The following is a 26,586-nucleotide window of genomic DNA, read 5'->3' on the forward strand; positions in this document are numbered from 1 at the left end:
CTGCTTGCCCTTTCTGGATTTCTCCACCTTTGTTGAATGCTCTAGACGCCCTCTACTGCCTGGATTACTGTGTGACTTGTCTATATCAGAGAAACTGGGTCAGGTCAGGGATAGGGGTTAGGGTCAGACCTGTCTCTGCCTGGGTCTGAGGCAGAGGTAACATAAGGTGAAAGGCGGGTCCGAAGGTCCAACAAGTGGATCATGATGAGACAGAAAACTGGCAGAACACGTTCACTGGATAACAAGAAGACAACTGAAAACTAAATTTAAGCACTGAACCGTCACACCTGACTTCCCTGAACAAATTTTCCGCATTCAAAATATTAGTCAAGCGTAAAATTTCAACTCAGAAATGAGCTTCCTGATCCCTTCTGCACTTTTCCTGCATTGTCATGTGGACATCCCTTACGGTACCACATCCTACCACAGTCCTGAAATTATGCATTAAGAGACAAAGAAAGACCTCGGTGTGATGAGTCTCAAAGATCTCATTAAAGCTGTACCTCTGAGGTGTGGTGGTGCCAGACAAACCTCCAGCGCATGCACTAACCCTCCTCTACTCCACCCTCTACTGCGCCACTTTTCTGACCGTATTCAGACTTCAGTCATGCATTTGATGTTTAATTTAGCACCCGTTCTGACTTATGTGCATAACAAAAGCATGCAAAAACAAGCTGCACATGATTTTCTCACGGGATTGGGTCTGGTAAAAAAAAACTATTCACATAATCCATTTAGCACCAGGCCTTTGAGGAATATGGATCAACGTGGATCCTTATGTGAATTTAATCAAACTTGAAGCAGGATTGCAGTCGCTGTTTTGCATGTCTGAAAGGCAGGTGAAAACTGACAGAACTAAATGCATTAATGGCTCCAGTCGTTCCTTCAATTAGGAGACGTTGATACAATAAAAGGAGACAAAAAGCAATCTGTCTGCTTATGAAGAGAGTCCAGATTGCCAGAGGCAAAGATTACTAAGGCATAGGGTATCAGATATCTAGTGTGGTGCTTTTGGATAAGTTATCTATTTGTGGTAATTAATGCTGACATTAATTATGTTACCAGCAGTAACCTTGGTTTTATAACTGTTTAAACTGTGTGTGCAGCCATGTACAAGTGTGATAAAGAGTAGGGCAGGAATGACTTTTTAAAATATATCTTATTAGAAACAGTTTTTGGATTCAACTTTCAAGTGGCATAATGAACTGAAAAAGTAAGAGTAGGTTATTTTCTAAATTACAACTAAAAAATGTTGAGTTATTGTAAATAAAAGAAGAAACATGAAGAAGCATGTTGTATTCTAGAAAAACTTCCCATCCACCTCTCTGACTTCTCACCTGCCTCTTGGCCTCACGTATGCATTCCGGGTAGTGTAGTCTCACCACATTATCTGACTGTTTTAAACAAAACACACAAGTGAAAGTTTTGGACTTAACATTTGAACATCAAAGCATCCGAGTTTTTAAACCTGGATCTTCCCTTTTGTGTTGAGACAAAAAACAGACATCAACTCTTGCTGGACTTTGTTTCTGCCCAAGTGACAGTGTTCACTCTACTTCAGATATTCACTCTCATTCTTGTCTTGATGCCATCCATGATCTGACATGGGATAGTCAGCCTTCAGTTTAAAAATGTGTTCAATCTCATTCCCCCTGACCGCCAGAGCCGGTGCTTCAACCAACAAGTGATCTTTGCTGCGTATTTCGAGAAATACTGACAACAAAGTCACCTGTGACCTCGGGGTACCACATGAAGCTATAAAATAGCGTGGTAACGTGGTCCCTAACACTTCTTGCGAAAATTCAAGGAACCCAAGTCATGGAACTTTAGTTACATGAAACTTTTGTTTTACAAAAAAAAAAGGTAATTTTAAGGAAATTAAAAATTCTTTTCAGTGTTCTTTGTGTTTAACCATTCCAAACCTTAGTCAATAAAATCTTTTCATTTCAAAAATCAAACTAAAATTGACAAATAAATTATATTTAAAAAAAACATGCACTTGCGACTGATTTTTATAAGCAAATCATCAACTCACATTTCTAATTTTGAACCACTTTTTCCTTCTGTTTGCAAGAATGAATGCGAATCACTTCTCTATTTAGCCCTTTTTAAAAGTGTTTGTTTGCAGTTTAAATAAAGTTTTAGTTTCAGTTTCAGTTTAGTTTTTTATTTCAAACACAAAACAAATGAAAAATCAACACAGGGGTTTAAAAGTATGGAAGCGATTCTGTAGCATAATTAAAAATAAAAGTCAAAACCAGAAATGCTTTTTCATTTTCAAAATGAAGCTGCATTTTTTGACTCAAAATTAAAATGAAGATTTTAGAAGAAGAACGAAGAAAGCACTGACGTCATCGCCCTGCCTCCTCGTTGGAAATGCTTTTTCGAATTGAATATCGCGACATTGTTCGCAGGGTGGATGTGACAACACAAATGCAATCCCCTCTTTGCATTTTCGTTTTAATTATGGCACAGAATAAGCGGTTTTAAAGTATAACATGAAAAAGCATTTTGAAGTATTGATTTTTCATTTTAATTTTGAGTCATTTGATGCAGTTACATTTTGAAAATTAAAAAGCATATCTGTTATTCCATTTTAATTGTCAAATTAGACATTTCTAAATGAATTGAATTTCTAAATTTTGCTACACAGAGAACTTTTTGAAAATAAAATGTCAAATACCATTTTCTTTATCATTTTATTTAAGTGACGGAATAAGCAGTGTTGAAGAAGAAAATTAAAAAGCATTTTGCTGGATTGCTTTTTCATTTTAATTTTGAGTCAAAAAATGCAGCTTCATTTTGAAAAGGAAAAAGCATTTCTGGTTTTGACTTTTATTTTTAATTATGCTACAGAATCGCTTCCATATGAAAGACACAAAACAATACAGTGTGCTTGAAAAGGAGGGGGTTGAAGAGAAATCTTGTCTGTTCCCACCCTTTTTTACAAAACCTGATGATGTACGTATTCAATACGCTACTTACAGATAGGTACAAAACTTTCACGGTACAATTCTGCATGGCAAATGTGCTAAAGTGAATTTTTTTGTTTAATTAATCATTTCTGGCCCTATACAGTAGTGACTTCTTGTGGTTTTTTTTGAATACATGTAAACCTTTGGGTTGTTTTAGACTTTCATTCAATCCATTCCTTAAATCCACACCACAATTAGATAAACACATTTTCTTCTTTGTTGTTCAAATACTTAAAATAAATTATATTGTTGTTTGTAGTATAGCCAAAAGTAACAAATTGTTTTGTTGCATCTTTTTAGGCCCTAAAAAGGCTAATGTTTTGTGCGCAGAAAAAACAAACTGTATTTTGCATCAATTTCCATTCTTCAAACTGGATTAAATTCACACTTATATGAAAAATGTATTTTGTTGTGGACTACTTTATTCCAACTCTTGCACGTGAAGTTGTGGTTCTTTGAGGACCTCATTAAAGTTCTCTTTTGACCTTTGGAAATACGTTTTATTTTTCTCCTCCTGCAGAAATTTAACAGTTTTTGTCTTTTTTTTTTTATTTTAATTTTTTTCTTCCAGGTGTGCAGCAGTACTGGGTTCCCTTACAAAACCTTTTTTTACTTTGTTATTCATGAGTTTTCCACAAGCAGCCCGTCCAGGTCAGCTGTACCCAGCAGGCATATTTGAAACTCTTGGAAACTGAGCAGAATGTTGTTGTACGTTGTCTTTTTAAAAATGGATGTACACCGTCACGGAAAGAAGTCTTGTAGGCAACAAATTTTACCGCATTTTTCTTACTTTGCCATTGCATTTGTAAGGCTTCTTTTTCTATAGTATGAAAGGCATTTGGGTTTAATCTACATAAAAATAAACTTGAAACAAATTTTGCTGATCATAATACATATTATATGCATCCGGTTTCATCTTGGCATTATTTGTTTGATGGAGCATCATGGAAGTTTCCCAGAGTTAAGTTTTAGGCTCAGTGATGCATGAAAGTTTTTCTTAAAATATTTAGTGTTACTGTTCTCTATAAAAGGGAAAAATAAATAATGGTAACATCTTTACCTTCAAAATGACAGAAACATACAGAAAAAGGATTTTGGCTCAACTAAAAACCGAAAAGTCAAAGGAAAACAAAAGTGTAACAAAAAAAAAACAAGAACTGCTAAAAAGAATGAACTTAAAAAGACTAAGGGGTGATTGCCTAAAAGAGAAACATTTGTGTATGACAAAAGCGCAAATTCCATGTGGCGTAACTGCAGGAAACATAAGAGTTCAATATGAAATAATAAATAAAACCCATTATTACCATGGAGTTTTAGGGCCAGTTTACAAACAAAATTATGACTTTTAAGTCATCAATTTACGCGGAAGAAAGTCATAACTGTTAATTAAGAGATTTTAAGTCGTAAATTTACGAGAAAAAAGTCATAGAGTAACGAGGAAAAAACACCAACGTTGTCTGTTTCTTGGAGCCTAGCTTGAAAATGAAATATGTGGAGCCTTTTGTGAAGCTTTATTTCTGGATAGGTTTAAAAAACAAAGAGATTCGGAACCTTTTGGCGACTCAGAATCAGATTATTTTCAGTGGAGCTAGGGTTTGGTGTCAGGAGCTCAGAGACACGTTTGGGTGTAGAGGACCGCTGCAGACTTTATTTTCCTTTTCATTCACACACCCTGAAATTCATCTGTCACCTTACGTCATGAACCTGTCATCCGAACACCAATGCGGAAGTAAACAGTGTTACAGACGCCCCCTCCTCCAGATGAAACGTCCCATTTCAACATAAAACAATACAGAGGAATGAAAAGTGTCTGTTATATTAGCATGAGAATGTTGAAGATACCAAAAAAGTGCTCCTCCTCCTCAGACGGAAGCATCACACAAACGTAGAGATCTTGTCTTTGGTGGAGGAAGAAAGGATGTAAGTGGACAGCTGCAGGGATACTGATGGCTTCATCTAGGGGCTGCAGAGATCCTGCAAACCACCCATCAATACATAAAACAATAATAAATTGTGAATCAAACAAATGAGCTTCCAAACATTTGGAACGTTATGAATAAACATTCAGCTCACCTGTTAAATGGAGTTTAGTCGGTCTGCTCTGCTGCTGCCCGGCGTTCACTTGCTGCTCTGTAGGCTCATTTCAACTTTAGGAGTTTTTTTCTAGTAAATTTACGACTTAAAATCTCGTAATGTTACTTTTTTTTTGTTTTTTTTGGTGGCCCTAAAACGCCGTCGTACATTATAAATTGGACTGGTTCTAAATAATACAAAGCAGAAAAACTAACTGTAGAAAAGCACCTTTTGCCTTCATTGACTTTTAATGGATGGGTCCATCTACTTCTGTCCAAACAAAATATTAACACAAACATCAAAAAGCTAAATTAATTTTCTGTTTTTTTCAGTGCTTTCCTGTTAATCATAAAACATCTAATCTTTAACATCCTAATTGAAGTAAATAAAATAAAAAAATAATCAATCGCAGACAGGTCTGTTCCACAAATGTTCTCTAGGGAGGGCTGTTAAAGTCAGTCCCCATTTACTCCAATGCAAAAACTGTCTGTCCTTTTATGACAACTTGTACAGGGAAAAAAAAAAAAAAATGTTTTGTTTGACACAGGTGGACAAAGAAGTAAACGTCCAATCCTGAACAACCTTCTTTTTCCAGCAATCTTTAGCATTTATGATATCGTATCCTGCCAAGACATTACCAACAACTTATTCTCATTCATTCATCATTCATCTTCTTTACCGTTTATTCCCTTTCGGGGTCACGGGGTTGCCGGAGCCTATCCCGGCCACTTGGGCGTAGGCAAGGGATGCTCTGGACTGGTCGGCAGTCTGTCGCAGGGTGGAATATCCTCAATCACACATCCATTCGCTCTCACACTCACACCTATGGACCAGTGACGTGCGTTGAGGTTAATGGCTGGTGAGGCACTGACGTCATCAGTCAGATTTACAAACATATGAACCATACTGAGTAACTTATTCACCATTTGATTGACAACAGTTAACGTGTTTTGTTTAAAATATCATTTCAACGTGTTTTTTTTTTTCATATACAAACTGCAGCATAGAAAAAAGCACAAACGTTATTATCATCTTACCTTTACTTGTAAATAAAGTCCATATGCCGCTCCTTCGGAAGAAAATGACTTGCTCACTTCTTCTAGTATTTTTTAGCGTCATAATCTCAGGGCTCACCGGCGCCCCCTAACATGAGACACGAGAATGTATGGCCTCACCCAGCGGCTTTTTTGCCGGCGTTTAGCGCTCAGCACAAGAAACACATCCCTCACAAACAGTTATTTATAAAAGCAAACACTGTACATCATATACATCTGCTAAATTATGCAAACTCAGCTCATATAGTACAAGTGATTGAACCGACATACAGAGAGACAGCAGTACCGTCTGACTGCATAGGTATTGCGCAATCCAAGGTGAGGCTCAGCGGGCTGGTGCCTCATCGCACATCACTTCTTTTTATCTGAACGGCAAATGCGGAAATTCAGCGATTTAAAAAAAAAAAACACCCAAAAACGGTACATTTAAATGGAAAATGACTGCAAAGCACAAATTACTGATTAAATATAATAATTGAATTTATTTTTTCTCTTTTCTTTCCCATAATGACAGGTGAGGCACAGCCTCACCTGCCTCTCCTGACTGCACGTCACTGCTATGGACAATTTAGAGTTGCCAATCAACCTATGAAACAACTTATTCTATTATTTAATATTCTAAATTCGAAAGTTCAAAATACTTTAAAACCAAATGAAAAACAAACTGTATACCAATAAATGATGAATTAGATATTTATCTAATTGAGGATTTTTGTTGGTTTTTATGAAGTTGTTATCTTTTTGTCAAACTTTTAAGTTTTAGTTGTTTAGGAATTTAAATGCTCAAAAAATCTTTCATTTTCTATACTGTTTTTCCCTTTCGGGGTCACGGGGCTGCCAGAGCCTATCCCGGCCACTTATGTGCAAAGGCAGGGGATGCCCTGGACAGGTTGCCAGTCTGTCGCAGGGTAGAATGTCCACAATCACACATCCATTCACTCTCACAGACATACCTATGGTCAATTTAGAGTTGCCAATCAACCTATGAAGCATGTTTTTGGACAGTGGGAGGAAGCTGGAGAGAACCCACGACTGCACGGGGAGAACATGCAAACTCCACACAGAGTGGAGTTTGCATGTTGTTTTTCATGTCCCCCAGCCGGGACTTGAACCAGGGGCCTTCTTGCTGTGAGGCAAGAGCGCTAACCACTGCATCACCATGCAGCCATGCTCAAAAATGATAAATACATTTACTTATCATTAAATTAAATGTTAAATTAAATAAAATGCACACAATTCTCTTAAATAAACACTTTTAGAGACCGATCGTATTCATGTCCTCTCATCCAAAAAGCTGTGCAAAGCTTTAGATTTCTGTTTCATCCCACAGTATATATAACTATGGTATTTTATAAGAAAGCAGGACAAGTTTATGAGATAACAGCAAAGGTCTACTTTTTTTTTTTTTTTTTAGGAAAATCATCTCTTTTATTTTTTAATTGGGGACAAGGTGCAGTCAGGTGTCTTGCCAATGTCACACGAGTTTGGGGAGTTGAACCCACACTCAATTATTTCCAGACAGATCTTGTTCCCTAATGCACTGCAGCTATCCTAAATCAGGCAATCTGAACTTTTTGCGTTTGGATTATTTAAATGATCTGCTATAAGAGGTTGATGAAAGAGCTTTTGTTTGAAAATTACAGAAACAGCTGCGCTCACGGATGCAAGAAACTCAGTTTTTTTCTGATTTTAAAACTGCTGATTAAGATGCCAGCGACTTAAATGTCTGCTTGGATGCACAGATCACGTCTTTAATCAGACTGTAGGATGAGGATCGAACATTTCTATGCTGATATAAGACTTTGCATGCTTACTTTAGTAGCTATAAATGTGACTTTTCTTTCATTTCTATTTTTGCTTGGTTTTGTTATAAAATATGGATTTTGGAAGCATATTAGGAGTTTTACATGATAAAAATCATGTAAAATCAAACTGATATTTTGCATGATCACTGTTTTTTCCTTAAACAAAAGTGCCAACTAAATCAATCCAAATCAAGAAAGACAAACATTGTGTTACGTTTACTAAAACCAGCACTTCCTGCTCTGAAATGCAACTTTTTCGAAAACAGGTAAAGAAAAAGAAAAGTTACTGATTTAAACAAATTAATATTTGCCTATGTAATCTTTGAGTTCTGCTTCACAGATCGTTTTTGTACTGAATCACTAGTTAAGTTTGTCCGAGTCTCAGCTTTGATTCAGCATCTCATTTACCATATTGGTCTTTTTTTGTGTCCTTGGTGCATGCAATTAGGGTTTATGTGTGCTTGAAGCTGAGTTTTGTTCTCTTAAAGCAATTCTTGTTTGACTACTTTTTCTTTATGAGTTTAATAGATCCCTCTTGAGAACTGATGTCTGAACAAAAGGCCAGACAGACCTGTGGAATTTATTTAGTTATTTTATCCCTTGTGCTGTCCTAGGCATTTTAACATTGGGAGTTGGGTCATCTAGACCCAATAGACACTGCGCAGAACTTTTTTTCTTCAATGATTTGTGATCTTCACTGGTGTCCATGGATTACATGAAATCCTCTTCACCTTTATCCACCTTTGTCATGGTAGGGAGAACGAGTCAATGTAAGGGTGGGGTTATGGGATAGCACAAGGGTTAAAGCTTTTCTGCAGATACAGTTTTAATATAATTTAGCCTGAGGGAAGGAGTTATGTCATTAAAAAACAGGAAACTCTTTGAACAGATGTTTGGCATACGGTCGGGGACTTATCAATTAAAGAAATTAGAATGTATTTCCTCTATTTGCAAACATTGTTTTAGCTTTATTTTTTTGCTACAGCATTAGCACAGAAAGTCTTAAAATTGTAGGATCTACTTTACAGTTTTCATAGATTTTGCTTTATTCTGAAAAGCACGGTAAAGTAAACAACTAATAACAGTCAAGTAATTCATTAGACTCCCTTTGAATTCCCTCAAAAACTATTGCAGTCCATCTTTTCAGTTCCTGCTTGCACCACAAGTTTCACGGTAAATATTTTTACTTTTGAACCTACAGGAATATTGTAGAAGCAATCTGTAGAAACCATCTAGTGAGGAATGGATATGTCAACCTGTTTTAAATTTTTTTTTTTTAATTTATGATGATTTTAAACACAAATTTCAATGCATGGAGGACAGAGTGGATGTTCAGAGGTCAGGTTTGTTAATTATGAAGAGCTCTCCAAAAACAGCGATAATCAGTTTCATGTCTGGGTTCATGAGATCATTCAACGATTTTCCCGTTACCGGGCGCTTCGCTCATGCTTCGAGAGCTGTCTGTATGGCAGCCGCTTCCACTGTGTTTCTGTGACCCTGTTTGAACGCACACTGTCCCACATTAACCTGAAAAGGGAAAAAAAATAAATAAATTAAGGGACCTTTTTTTATTATTGTCTCTATAAAAAAATAGGAAAAACATCACTAAGTTCAGGAGGCCTGAGCAGGCTGCCTTCTCATCCCGCAGCGGCTCTATATCTGCTGGTATAACAAGTTAGCTAGTTCCGCCAGCACCCTGGTTGCCGTGGGTGCAACAGGCTGGTGAACTGTCAAGGGTGTTTTCAGCAGTATAGCAGGGATGAGCTCTGGCAACCCTGCGGCCCCAACAGGTTAACGAAATAGATGGGAGTTAAGGACAAAAACGCTCCCATTGGATGTGTTTTGTACTCGCTGAGCGATTCTCTGAAAGCGTCATGTGCCCAAAGATGAATCCCTGATTTGTAGATGCAACATGGTGACCTAGCCAAAATTCAGATATTTGAACTCTGGCCGCGCAGCCCAAATCACGCTGCTGCCAGACATATCGAGCCGCGCCCGCTGCTCAGATCAGGACCGTAGATTGCATCTATACCATTGACTTAACATTGAAACTGGCCGTCTCTGCCGCGTGAATTGCATGCGGTGTGAACACAGCTTTATGCAGCTCTCATTCCCTCCACTGTTTCTCTTATTAAACTCATACTTACAAGCACATTGCCTCTCTATTCTTCCACTTCTGCTCCTTTAACCTTCATTCCTTTATTCCTACCTCGGTTCATCCTCTAGCCAGGAGATCCTCTTCTTTTTTTTGTTTGCTCTTCATCTTCTGTGGTCCTGCTCTTGCCTCCTCGCCTCTCCTCTTTCTAACGCTGAAACTCTAAAACAAGGAAAAATGAAAGGAGTCTGACTGAAAATGAAACTCCTCAGAAGTTTCATTCTCTTAGGGAAAGTCTGAACTGCATACTCTGCTCTTTCACTGTTGCTTATTTTATCTATTTACAGCCACAAAATACTTTTTTATTTTAGTGCAGAAAACCTCCTGACAGGCTTTCTACAACCAAACTTGTATATTTGGAATATGTTTATATTCCAAAAAGTGCAAATATTTTCTCAAATCTGCTATATTATTTTCTTTTTTAAATACATCACTGAAGAATGAAAGATTCTGTTGTAAAATTCTAATAATAAAGTATGAGCTCTGGGGCAAATATTTTTTCAAGGGCCCTCTATATCACCCAGATTATACAAACATACGCATAGTAATGCATGTCACAACAAAAAAGACATAAGACATGACATAATGCTCTTGATCATTCACAACATCATATACACTATTTGTTTTTTATTATTTCTTTCTGTCTTGTGCAGCATAAAAAACATGCTTGGTTCCTCCAGATCCTCCATGAAAACACTTAGATATTTTTCCACCTGGAGTCAGACCGCTGAAATGAGTCTCTGTGACGCTATTCCTAAAGCAGTTTCATTCATGCTGCGTCCAGGAATCATCTCTTTCAGTCAAACCCGTGAGTTGTTTTTTGTAGAAGAGCTATTTTCAGGTTTCGAAAAAACAAAAAACAATAATTGTTTTCAGAATTTTAATGAATGAATGTTTCTGAACTTTTACTGTGTTCCATCCATGTTGCTCCACTCATCGAGAGCTGGTTTGCGGAGGCAGAGAGGCTTCCTCTGGTTCTCTGGAGGAACCCTAAGGTGCTCCCAGACAGACAAAGTCCTGGGTCTTCCCCAGGGCTTCCGCCCAGTGGGACCTGCCTGGATCCCCTGGGAGGCATCCCGGAGGCAACAGAAAGAGATGCCCTGGCGACCGTAACTGGTTTCTCTTGTTTAGGAGGAGCAGCTGCTCTAGTCCGAGCTCCTCATTCTATGCTAATGGAAGCGCTCTGGAAGCAACTTCGGCCCTTTCTAAACAAGCCAACGCTGTAGTTATTCCAAACCTTTAATTGTGTAAATCAGCTGGACATTTTCAACCAATCAGTGTGATTTATATCATTTGCTTCCTGTAACTGCAGACATAAACTTTGATCTTGAGTAAGAAGATGCTATAGAAACAAATATTGTACTTTTGCAGAAGGTCCTGGGCCCTGGGACTGAAGCCCCAGTGAGCCCTATTAGAGCCTTACTTCTGTCAATATTCAGTAAGGTCTCTTCTTTCATCTGAACATGCAGTTGATGTCTTTCAGGAGCATTTTGATGTATTGATGGAAAAGAATAACTTTTAGAGCAGCATTCTGTACGGTAAAGCTGACAAGTGAATTTTAGTTGTCTGACTGCATTTTTTTTCTTTCATTTTCCTCTCCAGGAAAAGCACAACCTCAAGTACACCACCCCCATCCGTCACCACCCTCCCTTCACCCTAACAGACTGCACCCACTGCCTCAGGTTCCTCAGACCTCACTCAGCCTGACGTGCCAAACACCAGACAACCTCCCCTGGCCCACCCCTTACCCCATGGTGGCCCCAGGGCCCACCCTCTCACTGCTGTTGGCTGTCCTGGCCTGCATGGGGCCCGTGCGCCCCTCGCCCCCCCTGCTGCTCCGGCCCCGGGAGAGAGAGAGGGACTCGGGTGGTATCAACATAGCCGTAGTCCACTCTGGCTCCTCCCTGCTCCCGGAGGCGGCGGTGGTGGGAGGCGCGGGGGTCGGCGAGCCAGGTGGTGCGTCCGGTCTGGGAAATGGTCCTGGAGGAGGAAGGGGAGTCACGGACACGGCTTCACTGGCAGAACTGACTGGCATGGGGTCTGTTGCTGCTTCCTCGTCATATCTGGCGGCTCTGGTTGGGGAGACAGTGATGACGCCATCGGGTCAGGCCAACGTAATCTACCTGGCTGTGAATGAGAGCAGTCCTGGAACCCTGCTACTGCAGCTGTGTGAGCTGCTGGCCACCACACCCCTGCAGGTAACACCAACTGAACCAATCACACCACTCGTCCTTTTTGCACTTATGTTTTTAGTAACTCACTGCACTGAAAATTCTTTTTTTATAGTATGTTCTAGTGGCATTTTCCTCATGATGGAGGACATCTATCAACAACAATGAACTTAATATTGCATTTCTGAGAATTGTTTTTCATTAAATTGTTGTGAATCAGGAGCAGACTTCTCATTTGACATGTTGAAAATACAATGGCCAGGCCACAAGCTTCCTGCTCTGCTCGATTCTGATGCATCCACTTGTTGACTACTAGATCTATGTACATCTATGTTTTCATCATCTGAACTGGCATATGGATCAGAAATGGAGAGCTCCAGCGTTGCTCACCATTTTTGTTGCACTGGTAATGTGTGAGGGGCTGTAAGCTAGCAGAAGAGAGTGTAAACAGGGAGCTCTCAGCAAAGTGGGGGGGTTTCTCTGTGCCAACTTTTCTGCCAATAACTTAGAGGCGAATTTAAAATGAACTCTTGGTGCTCGGCAGAAACTATGTCCTGGAAAACAACATTTTTTTTTTTTATTTTGCCTAAAAAAAGGCATAATTAAAAGACAGCTGGTAATGCATTTACAATAGATCAAAAATGGAGTGGGGCTTTAAGCAAAAGGTTAGCAGAAGTAAAAATATTTTTTAGACCTAACCACATAGATGAGAAATACAACAACTGATGAGACGAAGACTGAAGACGGCCTTGAAACCAAGCCCAAATTTAAAACAAACAGATTGTACCAATGATTGTAGTTCCTCCAAAAACCATCAGAGGCAGCTTTTAAAATGAAGCATTTTATAATTGACTGCCATTTTACGAAGTCCAACTGTGGATCGAAAATAAACCAAAGCGCATTCTAGCTTCTGAACACTTTTTATGTATTTTAAAATCATTTTTGCTTTCGTTATTTTCAAAGACAGGGAATGCATTTGGTTGGTGCAGCACAGAGAAACAGAGCAGATGGAAGCAAAAGGGAACATTTCCATACTCGTCAAAAATAACCTAAAAGGCTGTAAAAACTACATAAAATCTGACTTTAGTGACACAAAACAGAGCTGTATTTCATTTTTTTTTTTAAAAAAAAGCAAAGCAACATGAAAATGTCACATTCATCTGACTTTTGAATCACTGCTGGGAAACCTTTGAGTTTTATTGACAACGGTAGAATTTTTCTTGATGCATTGGTGGAACATTAGTGCAAATCGCTCACAGCGTGCACGCACTCTCAGCTGTTAAAATACTCTGTGTTTAATGTTGTTCTGCACCCTTCAGTTCCTTCAAAGCTGTAAATTGTTTCCACTCAAGTCTGATGGCAGTCACAATTCAATTATAATGTGAAAGAAAACTGAAAAATCAGCTTTTAACAAATAGCTCAAACTGAGCATAAAGACATGCAGTGCTATCTGTGTAGAAGTGACTGTGAAAGTCCCTCCTGCAGCATATTTACGTAAAACTTTGGAATGTTAAAGGTGTTTTTTATGTCTGTGTATTAAAAATATGAAATATAAAATTGCACATAATCTTATTACTAAGCACAAAAATGGCTTTTGTTCTAGTTTTTTCTAATTATATTTCTAATAGTGTGAATACTTTAATCCTTCTTCATAATCTGTAAAACATATTCATGTCTGACAGAATGTGTCAAATTCAGGGGTAAGCCTGTTAAACATACATTTATTTTCCTTTTTGAAAAAAGAGCTGAGGATAGTCTTTTTTTTTAAATGGCACAAATAGCTTATAAATCAATTGTTCTTCCACCTGAAAGTATTGAAATTTCAGGAAGAATATTTTACAAGTATTTAATTAATAGAAGAAAATAAAAAAAGTTTAAAAAAGCAGGGAGGTGAAGTAATAAGGTCAACATTGGATGTCACATTCATGAAAATACAAAATCAAAATTATCAACCAAATGTGAAAAAATATGATTTGTTCAGTAACTTCCTTTTCCGCGTCAGCACAACAGTGACCAATGACTGTTGCTTTGTACAATAAACAGAGAAAAAAAGCAGAATTAAGGTGATAAATACATATGTATGCGTATGTGCATTTTTGTGCAACAGTAACAGAGACATTTTAAATTTAAGGAAAATCCTTAGAATTTACCTAAAGTGGTCTCTAAGCTTTAAATCCCATTCTTAATTGATCCATTGATCACATTTGTTAAGTAAAATATAAACAAGTTGAGTCGTCTGCATAGGTGTTGTATGAAACATAAATAGTGGAAGATATGACCCATAAGGAGCATGTGACGGTTAAACAACAGAGGTTCAAGAATCAAATCCAGAGTAACGTAGCATGACGCGGAAACACCTTCATATTTATGACCATCAATGAACTGGATGATAGATAACGCCAACCATCTTTCCAGAAGCCTTTTGTGGTCTGTAGTATCAAAGGCAGCGCTAAAACCAATGTTTTCTTGAGTTTATGCAGAGAGAGAGATGCCGTTTGACACCCTAACAAGAGCAGTGTCAGTGTTGTCTAAAGCCTGTCTGAAACCTGCCTGAAAGGCTGCTTGTGTGGGTGGGTAATAAATGTGCATTGCTGTGTGGGGACTACCCACCGCAGTGCCTTGTCTGTGTTGTGCAGTTCTCGTGCCAAACTGATCACAGCAGATCGGGATGCTCTTGATCACTAAGTGGTAGAAGCTGGAGCACATTGTTACTGTTTAGGGGCAGCAACTGAGAAAGAAGGGTCCCCCCAAGCTTCAGTCAGAAAGAGCAAGACCAAGTTATTAAAAAAAGAGATTTAAACTAAATTAAACAAAAGTTCCAGGATGCCAATGAAGGAAGAGAGTATGGAGGTGATGTGGTCATTCTTTGTTTTGTGAGGAGTCTTTCTGCAAGGAGGAGAGAGATCAATGTTGGTGGAGAGTTTGAGGCTGGAGGTGTTGGTGCAGAGATGGGGGTCCATGGAAGTTGATTTTAGCGTGGTTTTGTGTGTTCCTCTCTTCCTCTGAAGACAGCAGACTGTTGAGCGACTTGAAAGCAGCAGAACAGCAGGGTTTCTCCTGACAGATTTTTGCAGTTTCACTTGAAAGTCACTTTTTTATTGTGTTTGTCTTTTTTGTGTGAAAATCTTAAAATCAGACCAGAAAAGTGGATTAGAGCAGATTTTTTTCTCATCCGATGTGTCACAGTTTATTCTGTTAGACCGCCAAGGTCAGCGCGATGTGACCCCTAAACGTTTGACAGTGTTTGATTGGCTCTATGCCACCAATGACACAAGTTCACGAGCGTGTCTTCATTCCTGTCGGAGCTCCGTGAGTGATTTGTCATCTTTTTTTCCCATTAGGGCCCGTTTTGGCTCTTTCAGGTAGCACTTTGTACGGGACATTTCCAGGTCCTGTCTGGAAGGTGTGTGGACATCAGATGCTTCCCAGCAAGAGCGAAGCTGTCAGCTGCACTTAACTTCAATTTGCTCCCTGAATCACAGCAAGAGAACAGGCGTAAAGTTATTAAGCGGCTCAAAATCTCTGAAGATCCACTTCGTGTTGTTACATTAATCAAAGAGGAGAATTTCATGCGTTTACGCTCTGCTAATGACACGCCGATGATGTTTTAATCACAGGATTACATCAGGGTCTAATGCAGAGACACAACTATGATCTTAACTGGAGTATTTGACTTGTTTAATGTGAGCTTCTAAGGTCTAATACGACTGACTTGTGATTTCATCAATCATGACGTGATTCAGGTCATTGGGCGGTGCACTGACCTGCAGGACATTCAGCTCCTTTTGTCCATAAGAGAAAGGAAAGTGATGCAATGCTCTTTATCTGTTTCATCTCTCAAACTTTGTGTTGCTTGCAGGGCCTTGTGTTTGAGGAGGAGAGGCCGCCGCCACCCAACCGCGCCCCCCTGGCTCCCATGCTCGAGTTCGTCTCCGCTCAGACGGGGGTTCCCGTGGTTGCTGTTGGGGGAGGAGCTAGCTTGGGCCGCGAGCCACAGGTGAAAAGGGATTACTCCACGTTGCATCATCAGAATTGTTTGTTTCATCGCAACTGAAATACAAACTTGGTGTCTATTAGAAATGAGAATTCATTTGGACAGAAGTGTAAGCAATAGTTTACCAAAAAAAAAAAAAAAACAGCTCCCTGTTACTTTCTTCCAACCCAGTATGCTCAGATAAAGAAAAGATATAAAGACAGATTATCTTCAAATAATTCATTGAAAAGTTTTTTGAAAACTATACTCTAAGAGTCCCATTTAAAATAGTTTTGCGTTTGTGGATTAAAAGAACCATTGAGATCAAAAGAGGAATTTAGCTTTTGCAACCAGACTGTTGCAACTTTTAAATCCATCCTCCATTTTTAACTGCACATTTCAAGTTATTTAAAACCACTAAGAGGTTGCACAGCCATGTCTAAAGAAAATAAGACGACAACAACAACAACAAAACAGTGTAACGACCCTGTTTGCATTAGCGTTTTTATATTTTAGAGTAAACAAAATGTATGTGTTTTCTAAGAGATACAAAATTAGCACTAGGTGGATATCTTATTCTGCTCTTCTAAGGATAAGCTTCACAGTCTCTATGTTCAGCAATGCACATTATTTTCATCAAATAATGAAGAAACACAATTTTTGCCAACTTAACTTTGATTAAATCTACTTTAGACAATTTTTACTTTTGCAAAAAGAACAGGGCAGAAATGCTGCAATCTGCAAATTTTAGTTTATTTTTCTCTACCAAATCTGAGCTGAATACATTTTTTGATTTTCAGCTGCCTTTCATAGGGTTTCAAGATAAAAATAGACATTTGAACTAAGACTAAACCGATGCTAAAAATGCATGCTTGAAAATTTAGCAGCTAAATGAAGAGATTCCAAGTTAAAATAAGTCTTAATTTTATTAGAATCAACTAGATTTTGGATGAAATTTTGGATAAACTTATTTCTTTCTGTAAATATTCCAGGCGGAAAAGAAAGGTGAACACCTCACCAAACAAACGTCATAAGCTGACCATTTAAATTTTAAAACTGTTTGTTTTCAAATACGGCCATATGTCCGATCTTCCTGTAATAAGAGGGGCTGCTTTGACTGCTTCCAAGAATTTTAATCTGTAAAAGGCATGCTGGATGTGGATTTGGCTCAGTCGGGGTATTTTGGGTTCTAGAATAGCTTTGCACTTGAGGAATGTTTTACAATGAAACTCTAATCAGAGATAACAGCCTTTGGGACCCAATATCATGCCTGTTTCTGGTGCTCATCAAGAATCAATCAATTCTGCGTCCATAGCTCTTCTCCTGTCGTTACATGAAGTCTGGGTTTTATTGTTTCTGGTGAGTGGACAGGTGTGCCCCCTCCCCTCGGTACTTTTTCCCTCATCGATTTATTGTCTTCGTCTGACATTCATTGGGATGGGAATATCTGATTTATGTTCCACGCTAGAGCTCCGCTCAGCCCCACTCCCTGTTTTGTTTTTGACCTACTTTAGTGGAGCAGAACCTGAGGTGAGTCCTGTCGGTATTGATGGTGGGTGTGTGTGTGGGGGGGGGGGGACTTCCCATAAGTTACTTCTTTGATCATTCCTATGCACACAGATGTATCCTTAATGATTAATTTACCAACAAGCCAGCTCTCTGTCGGTTTAACAAGAAAAAATGGGAATAATGGGAATAATGATTATTTCTACAAGAATTTGACACAAAAGATTGAATAAAAGGAGGATGGGTCTATGCGCACTATTAGTCTAGTAATGTAAGCTTCAGTACTCAAATATGTATTTATGTGGTTTTTTTTTGGAGGGGGGGAGTTTTATCCATCTCTTCATCTTCACAGGTTTAAAAACCAAAACAGTTTGTTCTCGTTTTAACAGAAATAAAAGCAATGAAGAAAAATCTGATGGAAATACATTTCTTTTCATCCTCTGAGTCCTTCTGTTTGCTCTGAACACGGCTGAAGCTGCAAAGGCAAAGGGCATCACCGTTTCTTTCATTGACACTAATTTAAAATTGTACCAACGAAGTTCCGGCGGGAATGTCAGGTTACAATCCAAAATACTGACCTCCTCAGAAGACAGACATTTTTTTGCATGTTCACTTGATGTTTAATGTTGTTTTTTTCTTTAAATCCACATTTAATGGCCACATGATCTTTATATTAATTACACAAAAATAAACGCTGTATCATCAGTAGTGAGGGTTTTTCTCCAGAGAAAACATCACACAACTTGCCAGTCATGTTTAATTGCACCTACATTAAACTGCTTCAAGGTTTGCAAAAGTCCAGTTTGTTTGTTGGATTAAAAAACAAATATGTCCCATTTCATCAGAGAGACAGGTTCCACACAAATTGAGCTGGCAATTAATATGATGACAGACTTTCTGTAAAAGTGCATGTGTAAGCTTTAAAAAAGCAAATTATAATTTCAGCAAACCATGAACATATGCCTAATTTTGTGGAGGCTTTTTGATTTTTTTTTTAGTCTGTATTTTGGGATTTATATCAGTCACTTTCACATTTATGGCTTATGAAATGCGTGGATATGTTTAGAGGGTTGCTTAGGTATAACATATTTTCTGGATACCATATAGAAATGCAAAATATAAAAAAAGTACTTTCTAAACAAATGTTGGAAACAAAAGAAGCTTAAATCATATTCAATGTGTTCATATTTTTTTAACTTTTAGTTTATTTATTTATTTTTAGTTCATGTTTTTTTATGTTTTCATATTTTTTATATTTAATTTAACATTTTAAACATCTTTTGTTATATCCCATCTTTTTATGGGTTTGTTGGCTGACATGATATCTTGGTTTTCTGTTTATTTAGCCAAATCAATTATTAAGCTCTTTTTAATATAATTGCTTTTTTCTTATTAAGTAAAAATAAATGACCATGGGAGTATTTCAGGCAGGCAATTCGATCAGTGTGTTTAGCTGGTTACTTCAACTCACCTGTTCAGCGTCGTACTTAAGTTCCAGGTGTGCGGTCCAATCCCACTTCCTCCATTTCCACGAGCTCTGCGTTCATCACGCACCCCTCCTCCCTGGCTTCCACCTGTGAACTCCGTTAGGGGTAGTTTAATACCCAAAGTTTTCCATGGAGATCTTTGTTTTATGTATCTAAACGGAGCCTTATGCCAAACTAAAAGAAATATGGAAATAAATCTTCCTTATTGCATGAGTTGTCTGACTGAAATGCATTTAGAAAAGTTTCTTCACTATTTTTTTTTATATTTTGCATTTCCTAATAGAAGATTTGCTAGGTTCCTCCTTACTCTCTTTTCCTTCTTCTTTCCACAACTGTTTTTTTTTTATGTCTGACTGTTATTACTGCCTTTCTGCCTTCAGGAGAGTGGCTCCATCTACCTCCAGTTCACCTGCTCCACCATGCTCCAGCTTGAGGTCATCTTTGAGGTGCTCGAGGAATACGACTGGACTGCCTTCTCCGTGGTTACCACCCGTCACCATGGCTACGAGGACTTCTTAGCCATGGTGGAGGGTATGACGGACGGTTCATTCATTGGCTGGGAAAAGAGAAGCGTTGTGGTTCTCAATGTGACAGATGACCCTGGTGGGACCCGAACCAAACGGCTGCTCAAAGACAATGAATCCCAGGTAGGAGGGTCACGACAAGTTGACTTTGATTGTTCGGTGCAGTTTTGCCGTGAGAGTAATCACGAGTGTGTGAAGTCAATTTCATAAATGAATGTTCCCAGAACACCTGCCACTCATTTGCACAAGCGTGAGATTTTGAATTCCGTTGCCTGCAGCTTTGATGAAAGTCATTAAAAAAACTCTGCAGAATCTATCAGCAGCAGATGGATCTCAGTAACAATTAATGCCCTGTGCAAATACTGTGTTAAAAAAGAATTAGAAAAAGTATAAAGTGACAAATGGTGTTCCACACTAGCAACCAAGCACTTTCATTTACAAATAACCAAGATGCAAAACAACACACAGATGTGTCTTGAATGGTTCATTTTTGCATTTTTACAGTTTGTCACAAAGTCTGTTTCTGCCAAAAAAATAAAAAAATAAAAATAATAATGCAAATTTTAGCATGACAGTCATTTTGAGGACAGTAATTCATCAGGATTTTAAATGTTAACATAAAAAGAAAACAATAAGTGTCAAAGACACGTCAGAAGATGTTAGCATGTGCAGTCTAAGAACTATCTATCAAATGTTTTATGGTACCGTCAAACAGCGCATGTGACACACATTCTTGAACGCGCATTTAGTCCTTGCTGTTCACACTGGACTGTTGCTACTCGATACTAGCGTTCTCTATGTCTGCGACCTATAGCTGGAAGGGGCTTAATGCAAAGTGTAGAAGGGGTGCAAATGTTATGAACCTTGCTCCAGGCTTTTTCTTTCACACCTCTATTCCGATGTATGTCAGACTTGGTGTCATATAATTCTGGCCTGGCACAAACCACAATTATTAATTAACGTTTGCTCTTCCGTGAATGAAAATGGACTCTATCAATACGTCACTAACAAATTCAAGTCCATGATTGGTCAAAGTTCTACCTGCGTCACTTGCAAACTGTGTTCAATGGCTTTGTGTTTTGTTGGTAAAGCTGACAATGGTCGTAGAAACGTATTTTGTTTTTTCTGATAAAATTTGGTATTTTATGTTTGTGAACGGGTAAATAGAAATGTACCAGTGAAACGCTTTGGGTCCTAAAGCAAAGTAGAAACGAGCTATACAAAGATACCCCATTAGCCGTCTAACTTTTTTCTACAAGCCATCCCAGTCCGGTTTTCATCCATGTCACAATACTGAAACCGCCCTCCATATACAGTTACCCCCATCCTCCATGTAAAGAGTCTCATTTGACTCCGCCCTCTCATTCATCCCCTCAAACCACCTTCATCTTGGTCCACGGCCTCGTCATCATTGATTACTGCCCCACAAATACCACAGTGAGCTTCAGCTGGTCCAGAACTCAGCTGCTCAGATAATTACAACCCCCCCCCCCCCCACCCCCCCAACCCATTTCTCCACATCACACCTGTTCCACAGCAGCTCCACTGGCTCCCTGTCAAATTCAGAATTGACTACAAGCTCCTGCTGTTCACCTTCAAAACAATCCACAACCTGACTCCCTCATACCTGTTCAGTCTCCTCCACTGCTATTCCCTTCTGTTTACTCAGATTCCCCCCCTCCCTTCATCTGACTGTTTGTCTTATCTGCCTCAGGACCATGGTTCAGCTGCCCTGCTACTAAACTTTGGAACTAACTCCCTCCAGAAATTACGATTATTAACTCTCTGACTTGAAATCTGAACCCAAAACACATCTGCTTAAACTGCTCTATTCACCATATTTCACCAGTTTGTTTCACTGTTGCTGTTTCTTTATTGTTTTAATATTGTAATACTTCATACATTTGCTGTAACTATTTGTACTAGAAGGACCTGAACGGCGCTTCAAATTTAATTTATGGTGATGATGATTATTATTATTATTATTGGTATTATTATTATTATTAGACGAGTGAAAAGGGTATTTAAAAAAAATAATCAGATTTACCATCATTTAGATTTTTAGCTTGATTAAGCACCGACCATACAAGTTGAAAGAGAAACGACAAATGTAAGACTTGGTTTCCTAAACTTAGTGGCCCACAAACCGGCCAGGCAATTATTTGATCAAATCAAATAAACACCATATGCAAATGTAATAAAAAACGGGGGGGGGGGGGGGGTACTTTATTTATGCCCAAACTGCTAACGTATTATATATAATATAATGTGCTAACATTTTTTGATAAAAGGTTCAAAACAGCAAAAAAAGATCAATTATGCAAAGACTAAAAATAATGCAAATACTTTGAAAATATTTTTGCAAATACTTTTGAATACTTTGAATCAAATTTTAAATGTGTCATGGTTTTCAGGCGAGACAGACCCAGATGCTGGAACTCAGAATGATCAGTCGGGTAAGTAACTTGGTAAGTGAGTTTAATCACAGGAAAAGTTGAAGAGAATAAATCCTTTGACAGGAGGGAATCCGGACGTGGCTCGTGGCGAGGCTGGAGGGAACACCGCGGCTGGCGGACTCCGAGCTTGGTTCAGGACGGCAGATGAGTGACGGCAGACTTCCACACAGGTGACCTTCGTTTGGGTAAATCCTGAGACAGAGAGGCAGAACATGAGAGCAAGGCAGGACAGAGACATGGGACTTGAGCAGGCTGACCAGGCGTAGTCACCGTTAGGAGTTAACGAACTGGCGTCGATGAATGGGTTGGATCTCCTTAAGAGTAGGCAGGTTGATGAGATGAAGTGGTCACAGCTGGGGGAAGTCAGGAGCAGAGCTGAGGGGGCGGGGCAGACCGAGGCACCGTGACAGTACCCCCCCCCTAACGACCGCCGCTGGGCGGTCGAGGCCGACGATCCGGGTGGGCGCGGTAGAAATCGGAAATGAGGGAATGGTCCAAAATGAGGGAACGGGAGATCCAAGATCGTTCCTCAGGACCATAACCCTCCCAGTCCACCAAGAACTGATAACCGCGCCCCCGGCGCTGGACATCCAAAACACGGCTGACAGTAAACGCCGGAGCGCCGTCGATGAGCCGGGCGGGTGGTGGGGAAGCGGAAGGCGGGCACAATTCACTGTCCATAACAGGCTTGATCTGAGAAACGTGAAAGGACGGATGGACTTTGAGGGCTGCCGGAAGGTGAAGACGGACACATGAGGGGTTGATAATGCGATCTATGGTGAAAGGTCCAATAAAACGTGGAGCCAGCTTGCGGGACGTGGCCTGGATCGGAATATTTTTAGAAGATAACCATACTTTCTGGCCCGGTTGGTAGTCGGGGCTTGCCACCCTGTGGCGGTTGGCAGTACGGCAGTTATCTTCCTTGGAGCGACGGAGGGCCTCTTGAGTCTGGCGCCAAATTAGTTGGCAGCGTTGAAGGTGGTCTTGGACAGATGGAACGGTGAGATCTAGTTCATGGGATGGAAACAGAGGAGGTAAATAACCCAGAGATGCTTCAAACGGTGACACACCCGTGGCAGAGGAGGGATGTGTGTTGTGGGCGTATTCGATCCAGACCAAGTATTCAGACCAGTCAGAGTTGTTCTGGGCGGCTAGGCAGCGGAGCGCAGCTTCCAGCTCCTGATTGGCCCGTTCTGCTTGTCCGTTCGATTGGGGATGATACCCAGAAGTAAGGCTGACGGTGGCACCTAAGGCAGAACAGAAAGCCTTCCAGACTTGAGAAATGAATTGTGGTCCGCGGTCGGACACAATGTCTGCAGGGATACCGTGGTGTCTGAAGACGTGATTTACCAGGACCTCTGCTGTTTCAGTGGCTGTGAGTAGCTGAGGGAGAGGAATAAAGTGGACAAACTTGGAGAATCGGTCGATTACGGTGAGAATGACTGAGTTACCCTGAGACACGGGAAGGCCCGTGACGAAGTCGATGGAGATGTGGGACCAGGGACGGTTCGGCGTGGGCAGAGGCTGCAATAACCCCGAAGGTGGAGAGTTGGAAGCTTTAGAACGAGCGCAGGTAGAGCAGGCGGCGATGTATTCTCTGACGTCCTTATTCATTGAGGGCCAGAAGAAGCGTCTTCGTATTAGATGGAGTGTACGAGTGACTCCTCCATGACAGGCGATGCGAGAGGTATGAGCCCAGGTGATGACTGCCGACCTTACAGATGCGGGGACATAGAGAGTGCCGTTAGGAGGAGTGGGGTGATCGGGTTCCTCACCTTGCGCCTGAATAACTTTGGTTTCGATGTCCCAGATGAGATTGCCGATGATGCAGGTTTCAGGAAGAATGCTGGTGGTAGTCTTGGAGTGTTCGGTGTCACAGAATTGGCGTGAGAGGGCGTCCGGTTTGATATTTCTACTGCCGGGTCTGTAAGTGATGGAGAAGTTAAAGCGGTCAAAAAACAAACACCAGCGGGCTTGGCGGGAGTTGAGCCTTTGGCAGAGCGCAGGTATTCCAGATTTTTATGGTCTGTCCATACTATGAAAGGTTGAGCCGCTCCCTCCAGCCAATGACGCCACTCTTCGAGAGCCAGTTTTATTGCCAGGAGCTCCCGATTGCCCACATCATAGTTGCGTTCCGCCGGAGATAATTTCTTTGAGAAGAAAGCACACGGTTTTAGCTTTCCGGATGTTTCTTCACGTTGGGATAAGACAGCTCCAACCCCGGAGTCGGAGGCGTCAACCTCCACCACAAATTGCCTGGAAACATCTGGTTGAATGAGGATGGGGGCTGATACAAACAGTTTCTTAAGATTACTGAAAGCGGCTTGAGCCGTGGAGTCCCAGAGAAAATGTATAGCAGTGGATGTGAGACGTGTGAGAGGCGCGGCGATAGCACTGTAATTTCGAATAAAACGGCGATAGAAATTGGCAAAGCCAAGGAATTGCTGAAGCTTTTTACGTGACGTGGGGGATTCCCATTGGGAAACAGCGGTGATCTTGGCAGGATCAGGTCGAATACTGCCAGCTTCAAAAATGTATCCGAGGAAAGGGATGCTGGTAGTGTGGAACTGGCACTTTTCGGCCTTTACGAACAACTGGTTTTCGGCCAACCTCTGAAGGACAAGGCGCACATGGTTCTGGTGGTTCTTGGGATCTTTGGAGTAGATCAAAATGTCGTCTAGATACACGAATACAAACTGATTTAGAAAATCTCTGAGGACGTCGTTGACCAAGCGTTGAAAAGTGGCAGGAGCGTTGGTTAGCCCAAACGGCATCACAAGATATTCGAAATGACCTAGCGGAGTATTAAATGCAGTTTTCCATTCGTCGCCTTCTCTCATACGCACGAGGTGGTAGGCATTGCGAAGGTCGAGTTTAGAAAATATGCGTGCCTCCTGAATGGAATCAAAGACCGAGCTGATGAGTGGGAGAGAATATTTATCTTTAATAGTTATTTGGTTAAGTTCGCGGTAATCTATACAAGGTCTGAGTGATTTGTCTTTCTTCTCGACGAAGAAAAATCCGGCCCCGGCTGGGGAAGAGGAGGGACGAATGTGACCCTGAGCTAGGGCTTCCTGAATGTAAAGCTCCATAGCTTTCTTTTCGGGACCCGAAAGGTTAAACAATCTTCCCTTGGGCAGGGTGGCGCCCTCGAGAAGGTTGATGGCACAATCATAAGGTCTGTGCGGTGGTAAGGAAGAAGCCTTCGATTTACTGAACACGGGTTTTAAATCATGATAAAGGTCCGGAATATTGGAAAGGTCAATAATTTCGGGTTCACTGCTCGAGGGCGTGGAAACGGAGGATAAGGCCGATTGGAGACAGTGACCCATGCAAAAATCACTCCACCCCCTGATAGTAAAACGGGACCAATCGAGGTGAGGATTATGGAGTTTAAGCCACGCGAATCCCAATACGACAGGAGTCTGGGGTGTGCGAGTGACAAAGAACTGAATGAACTCGCGGTGATTCCCCGAGGTAATAAGCATAACCGGCTTGGTGCGATGGGAAATAATGGACAGATGCTGTCCCCCCAACCCAGCAGCATGGACCGGAGAGGGGAGTTGTTCAGTGGGTAACGCTAAGCGCTCAACGATACTCTGATCTATTAAATTCTGTTCTGCGCCTGAATCGACCAGCGCCTGAAAGTCAAGAATTCGGGATTCGTGGCATAACTTGACCGGAACAAACAAGAAATTATTATGAGTGGGACAATCCCCCCGCGACCGGTCTCTTAACGGGGGGTTCTGGAGTTTAAACGGCGGGAGCATTGATTAATCTGATGGTCTAATTCTCCACAATAGAAACACGCACCTTCGTTGCGACGTCTAAGCCGCTCCTCGGCGGTGATTTTTGAATGCCCGATCTGCATAGGCTCTTCTGGGATGGTGCGAGGAGTATCAGACCGAAGAGTGGTGTTACAGTCCATGGGAGTGACGAGGGGGGTTAGCGTAGTAGTCTTCCTGGTCACATGACTCCGACTCCCGTTACGTTCCTGTAGCCTGATGTCGGAGCGTAAGGCGGCAGCCGCTAGTTCCTCGAAAGTGTTAGCCTCCGGCTGGGTACATAGATGATCTTTGATAGCTTCGTTGAGGGACTGGTAAAAGACCCCACGGAGAGCTGGATCCGACCATCCAGCCTCCACAGCCAGGATGCGGAAGTCTATGATATGCTCACTAACGGAGCGGTTTCGTTGTCGGAGTGAAAGGAGCTTGCGTGCTGCTTCGTCTTGCTTACGGGGCTGATCGAACACCAACTTAAATTCATTAATGAATCGTTCAAAAGGTAAGTATGATATAGGATTGGCGGCTAAGAAAGCCTGAGCCCATTGTAGCGCTTTACTGCGAAGAGAGTTGATGACTAGCGTGATCTTACTGTGATCGGAGTAGTAGTATCGTGGAGCTTGT

General features: G+C 40.7%; 1 protein-coding gene across 1 annotated transcript in view; it reads left to right on the top strand.

Annotated features, from left to right (window-relative positions):
- LOC101172912 (glutamate receptor ionotropic, NMDA 2D) overlaps nt 1-26,586 on the top strand; it is a 244,735-nt gene that overhangs the window by 99,442 nt on the left and 118,707 nt on the right. The window contains exons 2-4 of the mRNA XM_011480970.3: nt 11,666-12,261; nt 16,094-16,231; nt 19,581-19,847. Of these exons, the coding sequence (XP_011479272.2) occupies nt 11,815-12,261; nt 16,094-16,231; nt 19,581-19,847 (852 nt within the window). The 5' untranslated portion in view covers nt 11,666-11,814. The remainder of the gene's footprint in view (nt 1-11,665; nt 12,262-16,093; nt 16,232-19,580; nt 19,848-26,586) is intronic.

Source organism: Oryzias latipes, chromosome 11, assembly GCF_002234675.1.
Source record: "Oryzias latipes chromosome 11, ASM223467v1".
NCBI lineage: Eukaryota > Metazoa > Chordata > Actinopteri > Beloniformes > Adrianichthyidae > Oryzias > Oryzias latipes.